This window comes from Scyliorhinus canicula, chromosome 14 (genome assembly GCF_902713615.1).
Source record: "Scyliorhinus canicula chromosome 14, sScyCan1.1, whole genome shotgun sequence".
Taxonomy (NCBI): domain Eukaryota; kingdom Metazoa; phylum Chordata; class Chondrichthyes; order Carcharhiniformes; family Scyliorhinidae; genus Scyliorhinus; species Scyliorhinus canicula.
In genome coordinates this window covers 77,052,994-77,071,635 of record NC_052159.1, presented here as the reverse complement: position 1 = coordinate 77,071,635, position 18,642 = coordinate 77,052,994, and the positions used below count along the sequence as shown (strand labels likewise).

Here is an 18,642-nt window from a genome sequence, read left to right as displayed (position 1 = left end):
AAACAGTTAGGTGGGTTTAAACCACATTGGGCCGCATTGGATTTGGTACTGGGTAATGAACCCGGCCAGGTGTTAGATTTAGATGTAGGTGAGCACTTTGGTGATAGTGATCACAACTCGGTTATGTTTACTTTAGCAATGGGCAGGGATAGGTATATACCGCAAGGCAAGAATTATAGCTGGGGGAAAGGCAATTATGATGCTATTCGGCAAGATTTAGGATGTATAGGATGGGGAAGGAAACTGCAGGGGATGGGTACAATCGAAATGTGGAGCTTTTTCAAGGAACAGCTACTGCATGTCCTTGATAAGTATGTACCTGTCAGGCAGGGAGGAAGTTGTTGAGCAAGGGAACCGTGGTTTACTAAGGAAGTTGAAGCACTTGTCAAGAGGAAGAAGAAGGCTTATGTTAGGATGAGACATGAAGGCTCAGTTAGGGCACTTGAGAGTTACAAGTTAGCCAGGAAGGACCTTAAGGGAGAGTTAAGAAGTGCGAGGAGAGGACACGAAAAGTCGTTGGCAGAGAGGATCAAGGAAAACCCTAAGGCTTTCTATAGGTATATCAGGAACAAAAGAATGACTAGAGTAAGATTAGGGCCAATCAAGGATAGTAGTGGAAAGTTGTGTGTGGAATCAGAGGAGATAGGGGAAGCGTTAAATGGATATTTTTCATCAGTGTTTACACTGGAGAAAGACAATGTTGTCGAGGAGAATACTCAGGTTCAGTCGACCAGGCTAGATGGAATTGAGGTTCAAAAGGAGGAGGTGTTAGCAATTTTGGAAAATGTCAAAATAGATAAGTCCCCTGGGCCAGATGGGATTTATCCTAGGATTCTCTGGGAAGCCAGGGAGGAGATTTCAGAGCCTTTGTCCTTGATCTTTATGTCGTCTTTGTCGACAGGAATAGTGCCGGAAGACTGGAGGATAGCAAATGTTGTCTCCTTGTTCAAGAAGGGGAGTAGAGACAACCCTGGTAATTATAGACCTGTGAGCCTTACTTCGGTTGTGGGTAAAATGTTGGAAAAGGTTATAAGAGATAGGGTTTATAATCACTTTGAAAAGAACAAGTTGATTAGCGATAGTCAACACGGTTTTGTGAAGGGTAGGTCATGCCTCACAAACCTTATTGAGTTTTTTGAGAAGGTGACCAAACAGGTGGATCAGGGTAAAGCGGTTGATGTGGTGTATATGGATTTTAGTAAGGCGTTTGATAAGGTTCCCCACGGTAGGCTATTGCAGAAAATAAGTAAGTATGGGATTGAAGGTGATTTAGCGGTTTGGATCAGTAATTGGCTAGCTGAAAGAAGACAGAGGGTGGTGGTTGATGGCAAATGTTCATCCTGGAGTTCAGTTACTAGTGGTGTACCGCACGGATCTGTTTTGGGGCCACTGCTGTTTGTCATTTTTATAAATGACCTGGAAGAGGGTGTAGAAGGATGGGTTAGTAAATTTGCAGATAACACGAAGGTCGGTGGAGTTGTGGATAGTGCTGAAGGATGTTATAGGTTACAGAGGGACATAGATAAGCTGCAGAGCTGGGCTGAGAGGTGGCAGATGGAGTTTAATGCGGAAAAGTGTGAGGTGGTTCACTTTGGAAGGAGTAACAGGAATGCAGAGTACTGGGCTAATGGCAAGATTCTTGGTAGTGCAGATGAACAGAGAGATCTCGGCATCCAGGTACATAAATCCCTGAAAGTTGCAACCCAGGTTAATAGGGCTGTTAAGAAGGCATTTGGTGTGCTAGCCTTTATCAGTAGGGGGATTGAGTTTCGGAGCCACAAGGTCATGCTGCAGCTGTACATAACTCTGGTGCAGCCGCACCTGGAGTACTGCGTGCAGTTCTGGTCACCACATTATAGGAAGGATGTGGAAGCTTTGGAAAGGGTTCAGAGGAGATTTACTAGGATGTTGCCTGGTATGGGGGGAAGGTCTTACGAGGAAAGGCTCAGGGACTTGAGGTTGTTTTCGTTAGAGAGGAGAAGGCTGAGAGGTGACTTAATAGAGACATATAAGATAGTCAGAGGGTTAGATAGGGTGGACAGTGAGAGTCTTTTTCCTCGGATGGTGATGACCAACACGAGGGGACATAGCTTTAAATTGAGGGGTGATAGATATAGGACAGATATCAGAGGCAGTTTCTTTACTCAGAGAGTAGTAGGGGTGTGGAACGCCCTGCCTGCAACAGTAGTAGGTCGCCAACTTTAAGGGCATTTAAGTGGTCACTGGATAGACATATGGATGAAAATGGAATAGTGTAGGTCAGATAGGCTTCAGATGGTTTCACAGGTCGGCGCAACATCGAGGGCCGAAGGGCCCGTACTGCGCTGTAATGTTCTATGTTCTAAACCCCTCAGATTTTGAACTGCAAGCTTTTCTTTCATTTCTCTTTGATATTGGTTTTACGAGGCACCCAGCTGTCTGCATTGTTTCATTCATCTCCCTTCAGTTTGAGTGATTTTGATGTAGTCAGCTGTGAAACTAACAGAAAGCACTTAACTCTATTTAATGTGGCCCAGGAGCTGTCAATCAAATCTTGATAGTTCCCAACATTGCAGTTAGCTTTCTCTTTACTGGAATTTACAGGCATTCCTCTGGCTGAGCCAGCAGGGGTATTACACAGGTGAATTTTAAAGCAGTGATTTTTTTTTTCATTGCCTCTGTCTGCCTGCTCTCTTCCAGGAATGGGGTGTCTCTTCTGGGGGGGGGGGGGGGGGGGGGGGGGGGGGGGGGGTGCTTCTGATGATATGCCACCTTCTTGAACCACTGTGGTCTGTGTAGTGAAGGTACTCTTATCATACTATTAGGTAGATGCTGCTATTTGTAGCCACTCCTGCCATGAGATCTCATGTCCTTATATGTCATGCTCATCTGCCTTGCGTTATCCTCACATATTGTCTTTAACCGTTCTGTGACCTCTGTCATCCAAATATACCTAGATTGATCCTCTTACTGCTGCCCTACACTTTGCCCTTCAGAGGAGATCTCTGTAGCTTTTCAGCTCTGATCAAAAAGGCCAAATACAGTTATTTTCTTTCTGGATGTCAATCTTTAGAGTTCTTGTTCTTGCTATTTCAAGCAGCTCTTAATTTGTCTGATGGTACATTCATGGATTTTTTTAGCATACATTTTAGCATCCACATTTCAAAGGTCTCTATTTTCCTTCACAAATCCCATAGATTAATTTTGCTAACATGTCTTAATATGTTGTACTTTGTCAAATGCCTTTTTACAGTCCATAAACACATCAATGACACTACCCTCATCAACCCTCTCCATTACTTCATCCAGAAACTGTCAGAAGTTTCAAATTTGCTGATAGAACATTTACGATAGGCCTTTGGTATCTAAATGTTCATTCATAAAGTAGCAAAAATCAGAAACAGTAAAAAATATCAAATGTTAACAGTCTTATTGGAGTAATGAAAGTACTCCAGTTTAAAAGTATTTCACACTGGCAGCACAATGAATCTTTTGTTTAAATTTTCTAATACTTTTTTTTAAGATCTTTAATTTCTTACCTGGCAGGCAGTTTCCTTCAGTTGGAACATTCTTGGTCTTTTCTTGAACTGTCATCAATATCAGCCACAAATGTTGACAGGAAGTTTGTTTACAGTGAGACAAGCTACTGTGGGTATTTGACTCTTCCTACAGGATGGATGTATCCTTCCACAGTAAGCCACTCCATCTAGCAGCTTAGCCAGGAACCTTTAATGCTTGATCTCACCAAGGATAGACCGATATGAGTTTCCCAAGTACTAGAGGTTGTAACACACTTTGGAAAAACAATAGGTCTTTTGCATTACTCATTTGGTTAATGTTGCTTTTATACTTTTGATTCTGTTTCTATTAGGAATGGTGATGGATAGTAATGTGACTTGTGACATGGCTGTCCCTCAATCGAAGCCTGTTGTGCATTTCTGGCGACAAAAGTAAATTATTTTTTAGTGGAACATAAATGTTAGAATGCCCACAATTTATAATGGACTCGAGCTCAAGTTTGTTGTCACGCCATCCTGATTCATTTACTTTCACTACCAAGAGTCAGCCTTGGCTCAGTGGGAGTGGAGTCACTTCTGAGTTGAAGATTATTAATTCAAGCTGTCCTTCAAAGACTTGAGCAAATAACTTAAGCTGGTAACTCAGGGCAGTTATGAGGGAGTGCCGCAGTGTCAGACGTGCCGTCCTACAGATGCCACGTTAAGTCACGGCTTCACCTGCTCTCTCAAGTGGATACAAAAGGTCCCGTGGCACCATTCATTGAAGATTAGGGAAATTCTCTGAGTATCCAGGCCAACATTTGTCCCTCAATCAATGTCAAAAACCGATCACATAATCTTTATTTTATTGTGTTTGTGGGATCGTGTTCTGTGCAAATTGTCTGCTGCATTTCTTTATATCATAATAATAATAACGCTTCAATATACGTTGTTGACTGTATAGCACTTTGTTAATCCTTGAGGTCATAAATAGATTCTATACAAATGCAAATGTTTTCCTAATTTTACCTTTTCAATCTTAGAATCTTATAATAATCTTTATTGTCACAAGTAGGCTTACTTTAACACTACAATGAAGTTACTGTGAAAGGCCTTTGGTCATCCCCTAGGTTTCTCATGGGGAAAGAGATGATAATTCAGCAAAATGTCCTTGCTTATTTCTTAGTTATGTATTGATAACAGTGACTATATTACTGACCATCTGTACATTAATTTGCAGAACACATACTTGCACTGTACTTCACCTTTTAAGCAACACTCAATGAGCAAACTAATTGTTCATAACCGTAGTTGCTACAGAGCATATCAAATCAAATTAATCAAATATATATGAAAAACCAAGCACACAAATTGGACCTTTCAAAATTAAATTCCAGTTTTTATCATCCATGAATCCATCCTTCAAGTGACATTGCTCGCTGTCAATATTTTGCACTTTAATGTTTGAAAATATCTATTAAAGCCACATATATTTAAATTAGCCTGTTTAAGAAGTCCTCAAGAAGTATGTAACTTATAGCATTTTTACTTATGATTGTATTGAAACAACACATATTTGATTTATATCCTAATTTTAAATTCTTAGCGGAATTCTAGTATCCAGGATTTCAACTGCTTATAATGTAAAAATAGGATTTATGATTCTAGAACTAGGCTGATTGGAAAGAACTAGCACATTTTCCTCACTGATAATATTATGTAAAAATATTAAAAGAATTGGTGGCAGGTGGGTTTTTTGTAGTCGTATTTAGCTTGTTTGCAGTGTAATTGCTTTTAGCCAAGGTCTCCTGAAGGAAAAGATTGACTAAATTACCATTAACTTTGGTTCCCAGGGACTTGGTATATTGTGAGAAGTTGATCTTGCCTCCAGTAAGGACACGTTATCCCACAAAAGGCCAGATGCTTACAAGACAGTGTTAATTGTTTTCTGAATGGGGCAAATGTATATGCCAAGGGAGCTTGCAATTTGCAGATCTAATTGAGCAAAAGCATTGAGACACTGCTGTGGGCTCCTTCTCCAAAAATGTTTGCTGAGCCAATATTTTATACCCGAGATGTCAGAGATAAACGTAAACAGCATGCAGTGCCTGATTACCAGGACATCCATTTATAAATTCTTCAGGGTTTTTGAAAACAAAATTAAAACGGTTTGGAAACGACTCTTGGAGTGTTGTCAGTGGGTAAGGTTAGATTGAAGCTTTTAAAGCCCAATGGAAACTTAACTGATTTAAACGTATCGAAGTAAAACATGATATTTGTTTGAGGAAAATTCATGGTTTTGGTGGTTGATTGGCCATCTAAATTCTGCATCCTGTACAATGGTATCCTACAGGAGGAGGCCTTTGATGAAAGTGTGACAGCTGACCACATTAGCATGTTACAGGAATGGCCTTGCCAGTGCTGCATTCAAAATTATTGAGTACACAGTAAAATGCTGTAAACTGTCACCATAATTAATCTTTCACTACATTTCCAACAGAATCAGTGAGTCCTTTCTAATGATGATTTCTCCTGCAAGCCAAGTTTCTATCGTATTGTCAAGCTGTCTTAATTTCTGTATCTAATTTCAGCAGCACACTTGAATAAGCAAGATTGCCTGGGTGCATGATCAGATAAGCCTCCTGGTAATTAGTTCAAACACTCCTGTTACCACAATGAACAGGCACAACAGTCCACATAGTTGAAACTCATAAACCCCTTTACACTGACAAAAAAGGCAAGTTCACTCAGAAACCTAGGGGCGGTGTTCTCCCAAGCCCCCGCCAGTGGGTTCAATGGCAAACGTGAGTGGGAGGTGGGATAAGAAGGGGGCTCAGAAATCAGTTTCATACTGGCTTGAATTTACAGCAGGATCTCCCGCTGGTGCCCGCCATGGCGGGTTGTAAAATTTCATTTGCATCCCGTTACTGCGATACGAATGAAGGCCTAACCACCCCACGCCATATCTTCCTCAATGCCGGTGGAAAAACATGCTGGTGTGAAGCACATTCAGAACAACGTGGCGTGCAGATGTCTGAACAATGCCTGGGGCTGCCTCTAGAGTTCAGGATGGAGGCTGTCCACAACCCTGGACTCTGGAACACCACACCATCCGCAGGTGGATCTTCCCTCGAGGGCGTCCATCTTCCAGCATCAAAATATTCCTAGCGATCCTTCTTCATTCTCAGGAGGGCAATCCTCCAGTCTCAGAGTGCTCCCGGAGATCGATCTTCACTTTCAGCAGCTCACCATTTTTCTTCAATAGTGGCTCAGTGATGCTGGGTGCCTTTTCAATATGGTACCCAGATATGGCGGCAGACTACTCTCCATCCAGGCCTGCCCTGCCACTGAATACAGTGAAAAACATCTGGAGGAATATTTAATGAGGTTTGAGAGAATTTGATGCCAGCTTCCTCAGCAGGAAACACTCCACGTTTCTGCCCCTGCCACTGCACTTAGACCTGGATTTTCCCAGATATCGGCAAAGGTCGAAGTCAGGTGGGAAAAGTGGCGTTAAACACTTGACGGCAATGGCAGCTTTCTCCGCCATATAGTCTGGGACTTAGAAAGAAAAACTTCAAATGACAAGTCCCACGACAAATTGCTGGCAGGGCTTGTCTGATTTGCCCACCCCACCAGCAACTTAGAAACCGAGAGTCCAACCCCAGTGCACAGAAAGCAAAGCAGTTCACCCTAGCACTGCCTGGCACATCACTGGTACTGCCCATGCACTGTCTTGGCAAAGTCTGTGCAGTGCCCTGTCATGAACCACCCTCCTTCCCCCACTCCCCCCTCTGCCTCTGAGCGAGCAGCTGAATTGTTACTTGTTGGTCCCGATTCAGTCTAAATTATTAATGACTTTCAACCCAAGTTAACAATATATTTGTACAATTCTGATGGTCCTTCCTGAGCTGTGAAGCAACATGAGCTGGCTGCTTGTGTAATCAGGGAATTCCATTCAATCTACCTGTAGAAATATCTGAATACTGAACCCTGCTTGAAGTGATAAGTTTCAGAATGAACAAGATATGAGTTCAATGATTGTCGGATACAGCAACTGATTGCTGCAAACACATTATTGGCATTTCTCCCTGACATTCAGTGCAATGACACAATCGCATCATAATTGACAAGATATATGGCTCAGAAATAAATCGTAAAACCTATCAAATTCAGTTGAAGGATTTTCCATTTCGTATTTCTAAAAAATGGAAACCATTGTAAATGGGACTTTTGCTGACAGACAATGAGTGTCACTGATAACAACAAAAGGGACTGAAGTCCTCAACAAAAATTTGCGCTTTGCACTTTAAGTGACGTCTGTAACTTTGGGCGGGATTTACCACACAGCGGCGCCACAAGGCGGTCTGCCATTGGCCAGTGGCAGGATTTTCTGGTTCTGTTTTTTTCAATGAGGTTTTGGTTGATTGCGCTGCTCTCCGCCGGGAAACCCGCAGCAGAGGTGTACAGTCAGCCCGACCGGAAGGTCCTGCCAGGTTAACAGCCGGAAAGTTGCAGCCTTTGTCTTGGAAAAAGCTGGAATATTTCATAAATCTGCATTTTCTTGCTTGGGAATGAGCAAATTTCATATAGCAGCTTTTTAATTAATAGGGCCAAAATATTACTGCTTCTTCCACAAAAGCTAAACGAAGTGGTATTTTCAATTAAAATGGAATAGAGTTCTGAATGGCAGCACGCAAGCATTTATCATGCTTACCGACACTGCACATATTATATCTGTCAGGAAATGATTGCATTCCAGTGACTGACAGAATGGAGAGCATGACCCAATATGGCACTGAGCCAAACAGACCAAGAAGGTCCAAAGTATATTACACATGCTCTGAAAAAAAATGTCATCCATGGTTTCCAATTACACTGTGAATCATACAACATGAAAGGATGTCATTCACCCCAGCAAACCCACTCCCTTCCTCTTCCCCATGCCCTGTAATCTTTCCCCTTTAAGTATTTATCCAATTCTCCTTCTGAAAATTGCAGATTGCAACAACTCACTGCATAAAAACAATCTTCTCGTTTTTCGGCTGGTTCTTTTGCTAATTACCTTACATCCTATTTTCTGATGTTATCTAGTTACCCTGCAGAGAAACCCATGTGCACGCAGGTCAAACTAGAACAGAAGTCGCTAAAGCTGTGATTCCTCCACCCAAGTCAAATAGCTTGCTGATGCCCATTCGTTAAACTCACTAACAAAGATTACCGACAACATATAAATAAGGAGCATGAGTGGGCCACTCATCCCCTTGTGCCTGCTCTGCCATTCAAGGCTCATTTGATTGATCGAAATGTAACCTCTTGTCTACCCTTGATAACCTTTGACCCTCTTTTTTTCATCCAGAATCTCCCTACCTTTGCTTTAAAAATATTGCTTCCACTGTCTTTTAAAGAAGGGAGTTCCAAAGGCCAACGACCCTTTGAGAGAAGAAAGTTCTCCTCATCTCAGTCTTAATGGGTGACTCCTTAGTTTATTCAGTGACCACTAGTTTAGAACATAGAACAGTACAGCACAGAACAGGGCCTTCGGCCCTCCATGTTGTGCCGAGCAATGATCACCCTACTCAAACCTACGTATCCACCCTATACCCGTAACCCAACAACTCCCCCCCTTAACCTTACTATTAGGACACTACGGGCAATTTAGCATGGCCAATCCACCTAACCCGCACATCTTTGGACTGTGGAAACCGGAAGCACCCGGAGGAAACCCACGCACACACGGGGAGGACCGTGCAGACTCCACACAGACAGTGACCCAGCGGGAATCGAACCTGGACCCTGGAGCTGTGAAGCATTTATGCTAACCACCATTGCTACCGTGCTGCCCCACATGCCCCGTGCTGTCTCCGACAAGAGGAAACATCCTCTCTCCAACCACCCTGAATGGTGCTGTGAGTCATGTATCTTTGAACAATTTAAGGAGAAATCGGAAGATTAAAAGGCATTATCATAATGAAGTCAGATTTTGGAGCCTTTGTTTGCATCTACATTACTGAAAATAAAATGCCAGTGTTGGATGTATTTCATGAAAAGTAATGAAGATCTGAGCCTACCAGCATTAGTAGCATTGTAATTGTCCAAGGAATGTCTGAGCTTTCTCTGGGGCTGCTCAATAAAGTGATGTCCTGAAACTGATGCTCCATGTTAGTAATTATGCAGGGCCTTGGTGAGGCCACACCTAAAATATTGTGTGCAGTTTTGGTCTCCTCTGAGGAAGGATGTCCTTGCTCTCGAGGGAGTGCTGCAAAGGTTTATTAGAATGATTCCAGGGATGGCGGGATTATCATATGAGGAGAGATTGACTAGGTTAGGATTGTTTGCGCTGGAGTTCAGAAGAATGAGGGGGGGATCTCATAGAGACTGATAAAATTCATCACCACAGGAAGTAGTTGATGCGAAAACATTGATAATATTCAAGAGGTGGCTGGATATAGCACTTGGAGCGAATGGGATCAAAGGCTACGTGGAGAAAGCAGGATTAGGCTATTGAGTTGGATGATCAACCATGATCGTGATGAATGGCGGAGCAGGATCGAAGGGCCAAACGGCCTCCTCCTGCTCCTATCTTCTATGTATCTATGTATGTAAGAACATTTGTTGCCCTTCAATAGCTGCTCCGACTGGATTTTCATAAAGCATTTCTGATGTAAACCAAACTTGACCTTTCTAGGTAAAGGATGCAAGCAAATAATTGTAAGAAAATGAAACTGCAAAATATTATGGTTACTTTTAATGTTGCCGTCATTTAGTGTATGGCAGAGTAAAACCCAATAGAAAATGGAAGCACAAACAAAGGGCAGGATTCTCCGACCCCCCGGCTGGGGCGGCCGCCAAATTCTCCAGCACCAGAGATTCGGCAGGGACGGGAATTGCGGCACGCCGGTTGGCGGCCCCCCCCCCCCCCCCCCCCCGGCGATTCTCCAGCCCGCGATGGGCCGAAGTCCCGCTCATTCTATGCAGGTCTCGCCGGCGTAATTTGGACCTAGTGGCGCGGGCGGGCTCCGGAGTCCTAGGGGGGGCGATCTGGCGGACCCGCGCCTGCCAGCGGAGTCCCTTCGGCCCCGGCTGGCGCGGCGCCAAAGGCTTTCCACACCGGCCGGCGGGGCGCCAACCACTCTGGGGTGGGCCTAGCCCCTAAACGTGCGGAGGTTCACATCACTCCGTCTCGCTGGGACCCACCGGGTACGGGATAATCCCGCCCCCTTTAAAAAAAAAATGGTGACCCCCAGTTCTAGATTCTCCGCAGTGAAGAAACATCCTCTCTGCATCCACCCTGTCACAGAATTTACAGTGCAGAAGGAGGCCATTCAGCCCATCGAGTCTGCACCGTCTCTTGGAAAGAGCACCCTACCCAAGGTCAACACCTCCACCCCTATCCCCATAACCCAGTAACCCCACCCAACACTAAGGGCAATTCTGGACACTAAGGGCAATTTAGCATAGCCAATCCACCTAACCTGCACATCTTTGGACTGTGGGAGGAAACCAGAGCACCCGGAGGAAACCCACGCACACACGGGGAGGATGTGCAGACTCCGCACAGACAGTGACCAAAGCCAGAATTGAACCTGGGACCCTGGAGCTGTGAAGCAATTGTGCTATCCACAATGCTACCGTGCTGCCCCACCCTTCAAGATCTTAAAGGTATCAATCAGGTTGCCTCTTACTCTTGTAAACTCCAGTGGATACAAGCCTACCCTGTCCAACCTTTCCCCATAAGACAAACTGCCCATTCCAGATATTGGTCCAGTAAACGTTCTCTGAACTGCGTCTAATGCATTTACATCTTTCCTTAAATAAGGAGACCATTACTGTACACCATTATTCCAGATGTGGTCTCACCCAATGCCCTGTACAATTGAAGCATTACCTCCCTTCTTTTGTATTCAATTTCTCTTGCAATAAATGATAACATTCTATCGGCTGTCCTAATTATTGCTGTCCCTGTATGCTAGTCTTTTATGACCATGTACTAAGCCACCCAGATCCCTCTGAATTTCAGAACTCTGCAATCCCTCACCATTTCGATAAAATGCTTCTCTTTTATTCTTCCTGCCAAAATGGACAATTCATATTTTTGCACATTATACTCCATTTGCCAGATCTTTGCCCACCCACTTATGTGTCAATGTCCCTTGTAGCCTCCTTATATCCTCTTCACATTTACTGTAGCACCAGCAAATTTAGGAACCATACCTTTGTTCCTTCACATAAATTGTGAAAAGCTGAGGCCCCAGCTACTGATCCCTGTGGCACACCACTCGTCACATCCTGAAAAACAAAAAAAAGACCCATTTATGCCAACTCTCTGTTTCTTATTAGGTAGCAATCTTCTTTCTATCCCAATATGTTACCCTTTACACCATGAGCTTTTATGTTCCTCAGTAACCTTCAATGGTGGCAAATTTTCAAATGTCATTGGAAATCCAAGAACTGTATCCACCAATAAATGAAATGGGTACCAGGACTGATACATTACATTCCCTTTATCCACAACACATGTGACATCTTCAAAGTACTCCAATAAATTAGTTAAACATGATTTCCCTTTCACAAAGCAATGACTCTGCCTGATTGTCTTAAATTTTTCCGAGTACCATGCTACAGTGGCCGGAATACTCCGAGCATTGGGAGTCTCTGTGCCCACCAGCAGTTCACCCCCGTTTGTGGGTCTCCCGGTGGTGTGGGATGGCTTCAATGGGAAATCACAATGATAAGTGGTGGGATTAGAGAATCCCGCCATCAGCTAACGGCACGACGGCAAAAAACACGTGGCTGGGAGACTGGAAAATCCAGCCCATCTTTAATAATAGCTTCTAATACTTTCCTTGTAACAGATAATAAGCTAACTGGCCTGTAGTTTCCTACTTTCTGTCACCCTACTTTTTTGAATAAAGGAGTTACATTAACTATTTTCGAATCTAGTGTAACCTTTCCTGAATTTAAGGAATTTTGGAAACTTAAAAACAATGTATGAACTATTTCAGGCATTGTCAAACTCGGGGGCGGGTGTCAGGAGAGTCGCGGCGCTCCTGATCGCGCAAATCCGCGCGCAACAGCCGCAGCAGCCAGCTTTTAACTGTGCCGGCTGCAAGCGGTCTTCAAAAAGGCCGCGACCATATAAAAAAAATTCGGCCGCACTGCACATGCGCACCGATGATCGGGCACGCGTGCGCAGTGCGGCTGCATTTTTTTAAATACGGTTGCAGCCATTTGTTTTACAAGTTCGGAGGGCCAAAGGGCCAAAGGGACCAAAAACCATTTCCTCCATTTTTGTGGGTCCGCGCAGGTCGGCTGGCATGGGTCGCAAAGGTCGGCCGGGGTTGGGTCGCGAAGGCCGGCCGGGTTGGGTCGCGAAGGTCGGCCGGGTTGGGTCGCGAAGGTCGGCCGGTTGGGTCACGAAGGTCGGCCAGGTTGGGTCCTGAAGGTTTGCCGGTTGGTAAAAATGGGTCCCCGGAAAAAAAGTTTGAAAAACACTGAAATATTTCACTGGACACTTATTTTAAGACCCTAGGCTGAAGTCCAACAGCACCCGGAGACGTTTCAAACTGCAGGTCCAACAATTTGTTCACTTCCCTGGTGGATTGTTCCTGAGTTCCTTCCTGCCTACCATTTCCTGAATTTTGTTAAATAATACCACATTACAAGGTTTGATAAGTTGGTCGTGATACAAGTAATAAAGGATAAGTGACAATTGCTGAATTTCTTAATGAGCACTAAATGCTAGCTAAAACTGCCAGAGTTACTTCTCCAACAGGCAATATCAGGAAATATACATCAGAAATTGAGTACTTTGTGTTGAGTAAACCGTTTGTGTTATATTATATTTTTACCAGTGTTTTTTTCTATGTGAATTAATGTAATTTTCAGGCAGAGGATCCTTTTATAAGCATTTTCTTCATCAGGTATTCCATTATTCAGTCAATATTTGTCTTGTTAATATATAAAATGGAAGTAAGTTTGGGAATATATGTCTTTTATTTTATTTGTTCATGGGAATTGCTGGCTATTGTCACCCCAAAAATTGCCCATGACAAGGCGTAGGTGCGCTGCTGCCTTGACCACCATAGTCCCTATACTATAGGGACCACCCACATTGCTGTGATGGAGAGAGTTACAGGACTTTGACCCAGCAACAGTGAAGGAACGGTAATATAGTTCCAAGTCAGGATGGTATGTGGCTTGAATGGAACTTGCAGGTGGTGGTGATCCCATGCATGCCTGCTGCACTTGTCCTTCTATGTAGCGGTCACAGATTGGGAAGGTGCTGTTGAAAGAGCTTTGGTGAGTTGCTGCAGTGCAACTTGATGGAAACACTGCTGCCATTGTGCATCGGTGTGGAGGGAGTGAATTTTGAAACAGGTGGAAGGGCTCCCAAACACGCAGGCTGCTTTGTCCTGGATGGTGTAGAGAATATTCCATTACACTCCTAACTGTGTCTTGTGACTGTTGGACAGGCTTTGCGAAGTCAGGAGGTGAGTTCCTCACCACAGACTTCCCAACCTCCAATCTGCACCTGTAGCCACAGTATTTGTATGGCTGGTCCAGTTCAGTTTCTGGTCAACGGTAACTGCCCCCCCCCCCAGGATTCTGATGGTGGGGATTTCAGTAATGGGAATGCTATTGAATGGCAAGAAGAAATGGTCATTGCCTAGTACTTGTGTGGCATGAATGTTACTTGTCAGCCCAAGCTTGGATATTGTACACATCTTGCTGCATTGGAACATAGACTGCTTCTGTATCTGAATCGTAAATGGCGCTAAAATTATACAATCATCAGTGAACATCCCTATTTCTGATCTTATGATGGAGGAATGTCATTAACAGAGGAGCTGAAGATGGTTGGGCCAAGGACACTACACTGAACAACTCCTGCTGTGAAATCCCTGAACTGAGATGATTGACCTCTAACAATCACAACCGTCTTCCTTTGTACCAGGAATGATACCAACCAGTGGAGACTTCCTCTCTCCCCAACAAACCCCCCCCCCCCCCCCCCCCCCCCCCCACTCCAGATTCCCATTGACTCCAGATTTGTTAAGATTCCTTGATGCCACACTCCATCAAATGCTTTCTTGATGTAAAGGGCAATAACTCTCACCTTATCTCTCGAGTTCAGTTTTTTTGTCCATGTTTGGACCAAGACTGTAATGAGGTCTGGAGCTGATTGAACCTGGCAGAACCCAAATTGAGCATCAGTGAGAAGATTGTTGCTGAATAAGTGCTGCTTGATAACATTGTTGATGGCTCTTTCCATCACTTTGCTGATGATTGACCATAGACTGATGGGACAGTAATTGGCCAGGTTGGGTTTATCCTATTTTTTGTGGACAGGCATATCTGAGCTATTTTGTACATTGCCAGGTAGATGCCAGTGTTGTCGCTGTATAAAAGTTTTGTTAGGATTTCCAGCTAGTTCTGGAGCACAGTCATCAGTGTTCTTGCCCATAGGCTCACAGTATCCAGTTTTCAGTATCTAGCACCATCAGCCATTTCTTGATACCACAAGAAAATTGAATTGGCTGTTGACTGGCATTAAAGGGACCCGAAGAGAGGGCCGAGATAGATCATCGACCTGCTATTTCTGGCTGAAGTTGGCTGCAAATGCTTCACCCTTGTCTTTTGTGCTTATTTGCTGGGCTCCCCCATCATTGAAGATAGGGATATTCCTGGAGACTCCTGCTCAAGTGAGTTATTTAATTGTCCACCACCATGGACAAGAAGAATACCTTTGTGATGATGGTGGGTTAACATAAGGCCATTCAGAGGCAAAATATCACAATGCGCCAGTAAACCAAGTCATGAAATTCCCCATTCAAAGTATTTAAAGAAATGTGTGTGGGAGTTATCCTGACCTTCCAATGTAACTCACTTTAGGACAGTGTATCACTAAACAGGGGCGTATCTCTTGTATATAATTAGAATGGCTATAAAATATCAAATTACAGTTATACCTATATTAATTTAGCTATGTTATTTCTGTTGCTTACAGCCACACGTGTGTGATACGAGGTCAAGTAGTGACAGCAGATGGAACCCCTTTGGTTGGAGTCAATATCAGCTTTGTCAACAATCCAAAGTATGGTTATACCATCAGCCGACAGGATGGCAGGTACTATACTTTACCCTCTGTTCAACGAGCAACTTTATTCAAGAGTAAGCAGTTAAACTCGCAGAGGATTCCATGATGCTCATGTTTTGCCTCCTGCAAGCAAAGGATAAGAGAGTTGTCAGTCAGTTCCACCTCCTTCAAGGTGTCGTAAGTAATAATTATGGGTGATTAAGTGTGACCCACCCCCAGGGGTCTGTTTATCCTGTCTTCCACAGCCCCCAGGAGAGTTGATGATCGAAGCAAGTGATATTGTCTATTCTTCTCTGGCTTGCTATCTTGGTCAGCTTGAGTACTCAGAACATTACTAAGTATAATTTTAAAAATGAAAGAGCCATCTGCAGAGTTCCTACCTTCCTGGAGCCTCCTGCTCCAGTGAGTTATTATTTTTTTTATAAATAATTTTTATTCAAATTTTCACATTTTCACAAAAAAGAAAACAGTAACAGAAAATTCAAAGAACAAAAAGAAACCCCCCCCCCCCCCCCCCCCTAATATATACAAAAGAGAAGAAATAAATAAACACCGTTGTTAGCGAAGATTCAACCCAAAACAAAACAAAGAGGACCCCCCCCCCCCCCCCCCCCTCCCGCGGGTTGCTGCTGCTGCTGACCTTTTGTTTTTTACCGTTCTGCCAGGAAGAGGATAGGAATGGTTGCCAGCTCCTGAAAAACCCCTGCACTGACCCCCTTAGGGCAATTTCACCTTCTCCAATTTAATAAACCCCGCCATATCGTTGACCCAGGCCTCCACACTTGGGGGCCTCGCATCCTTTCACTGAAGAAGAATCCTCCGCCGGGCTACTAGGGACGCAAAGGCCAGAACACCGGCCTCTTTCGCCTCCTGCACTCCCGGTTCCACTGCAACCCCAAATATTGCGAGTCCCCAGCCTGGATTGACCCTGGATCCTACCACCCTCGATACCGTCCTTGCTACACCCTTCCAAATCTCCCCCAGCGCTGGGCATGCCCAGAACATATGGACATGGTTTGCTGGGCCCCCAGAGCACCTAACACACCTGTCCTCACTCCCAAAAAACCGACTCATCCTTGTCCCGGTCATATGAGCCCAATGCAGGACCTTAAACTGTATGAGGCTAAGCCTCGCACATGAAGAGGAGGAGTTCACCCTTTCCAGGGCATCCGCCCACGTCCCCTCCTCAATCTCCTCACCCAGCTCCTCCTCCCATTTCTTCAGTGAGTTATTTAATTGTCCACCACCATGGGCAAGAACAATACCTTTGTGATGGTGGTGGTTCACATGAGGCCATTCAGAGGCAAAATATCACAATGTGCCAGTGAGCCAAGTCATGAAATTCCCCATTCAAAGTATTTGAAGAAATGTAGCTGGAATTGTCTGTGGAATGTGTGTTCTTCCTTCTCCCTGCCTCACTGTCTCAATATCTGTTGAACAGAGGGGCCTGAAATGTGCATTAAAATGTCTGCACTGAAATCTGCTGCTGGTTCAGCTGTCATCACGACTTCCTCTGGTCTTCTCCCCCTCTGCTATCATCCTTTTGACACAAAGCTCATTTGCACAAATAAAGGGGGTTCCAGCTAAAAATACAGGAGAGAAACAGAGAAACACTTATGAAATGCAACGCAGCAGTGTTTGCACTACTAGTTACAGACAAATCTGAGCTGGAATGCAAGTGGTAAAGATGTCAGATCATCAAACGCACATAGGCAGCTGTTAGCAATAACGCACATCACGGAAGCAGTCCATGCAAGAAGGAAAGGAACAATCTAGTGCTTCCTGCCTCACAGCAATACAATTGGCAAAATAAAACTCAAGATAATTCCGATTGTGACTGAAGCTTACTACAAATAATTTATACAACATATTGTACTCCATACATCAGACTTATTCTGAGCAACACCATGGCCCACCCAGCCCTTTATATTCAGCACTAATATTAAGTGAGGCAATACGTTAAAGGACAAACGTTTCACGATTTGCATCTGAATGTGTTCCTGTTTTTGATGGATGACTCTGGTGTAAATAAGTCTGTTCTTCCAAGATTGCACATTAATAAAAGTGCTTAAATATCAGTTTATTAAAGATGTCTACCTCCTGATCAACAAGCTTGACCTTTACCTGCTGCATCTGTTCCAGAGTACAAGCTGTCAAGAAGTTGACAGATGATATTATGGTTAATTTTGTAACTTTGTAATCTTGGCAGGAGCTTTACCTGTCAGAAACACAATTTGGAAATGTATGCATGCACTTTGTATAGTTTTCTGTCCGTTTAAATTGATGGTTAGAAAATCATGCGTACTGTTTACCCTAATTTCTGATGTGCACTGCTATTGAGATCCTTCCACAAAAGTGGGAAATTATATGTCATGCTATTTTATACAAAATAAACCTTCTTTTGAAAACAAATTGTCTTGTTCTGTCCTCCAAATACTAGCTTTGATTTGATGACTAACGGAGGGATTTCGGTCACGATACACTTTGAGCGCTCTCCATTCATCACCCAGGAGCATACACTTTGGCTGCCTTGGGACCGTTTCTTTGTCATGGACACTGTCATCATGAGGCACGAAGAAAATGAGATCCCTAGCTGTGACCTGAGTAATTTTGCACGTCCCAATCCAATCGTCTCTCCATCGCCATTGACGGTATTCGCAGGCTCATGCCAGGAGAAAGGGCCCATCATTCCTGAAATACAGGTACTGTGTAAAAAAAAAAGTTACTCCTCCACCTTTATTCATCCCTAATGCTTACAAGTAACACTGCAGCAAAAATGCTTGCATGGCAAGTACTTTGAAGTTGGTATCAAGGTGAACATATTCCAATCAAAATACAAAATCTAGGGCTAAAATTGTGATTCAGCGCTCCTGCTATGGATCATTGTATGATGGATGCATATCAGAAATTCAATAGCCTAGGGTGGCACGTTGGCGCAGTGGTTAGCACTGCTGTCTCACGCCGCCGAGGACCACTGCCCATGTGGAGTTTGCACATTCTCCTCGTGTCTGCATGGGTCTCATCCCCACAACCTAAAGATGGCAGGGTAGGTGGATTGGTCACACT

General features: G+C 43.9%; 1 protein-coding gene across 1 annotated transcript in view; it reads left to right on the top strand.

Moving 5' to 3' along the window:
* tenm4 (teneurin transmembrane protein 4) overlaps positions 1 to 18,642 on the top strand; it is an 851,752-nt gene that overhangs the window by 741,176 nt on the left and 91,934 nt on the right. Inside the window, 2 exon segments of the mRNA XM_038818655.1 lie at positions 15,487 to 15,606; positions 18,017 to 18,297. Coding sequence (XP_038674583.1) covers positions 15,487 to 15,606; positions 18,017 to 18,297 — 401 coding nt within the window.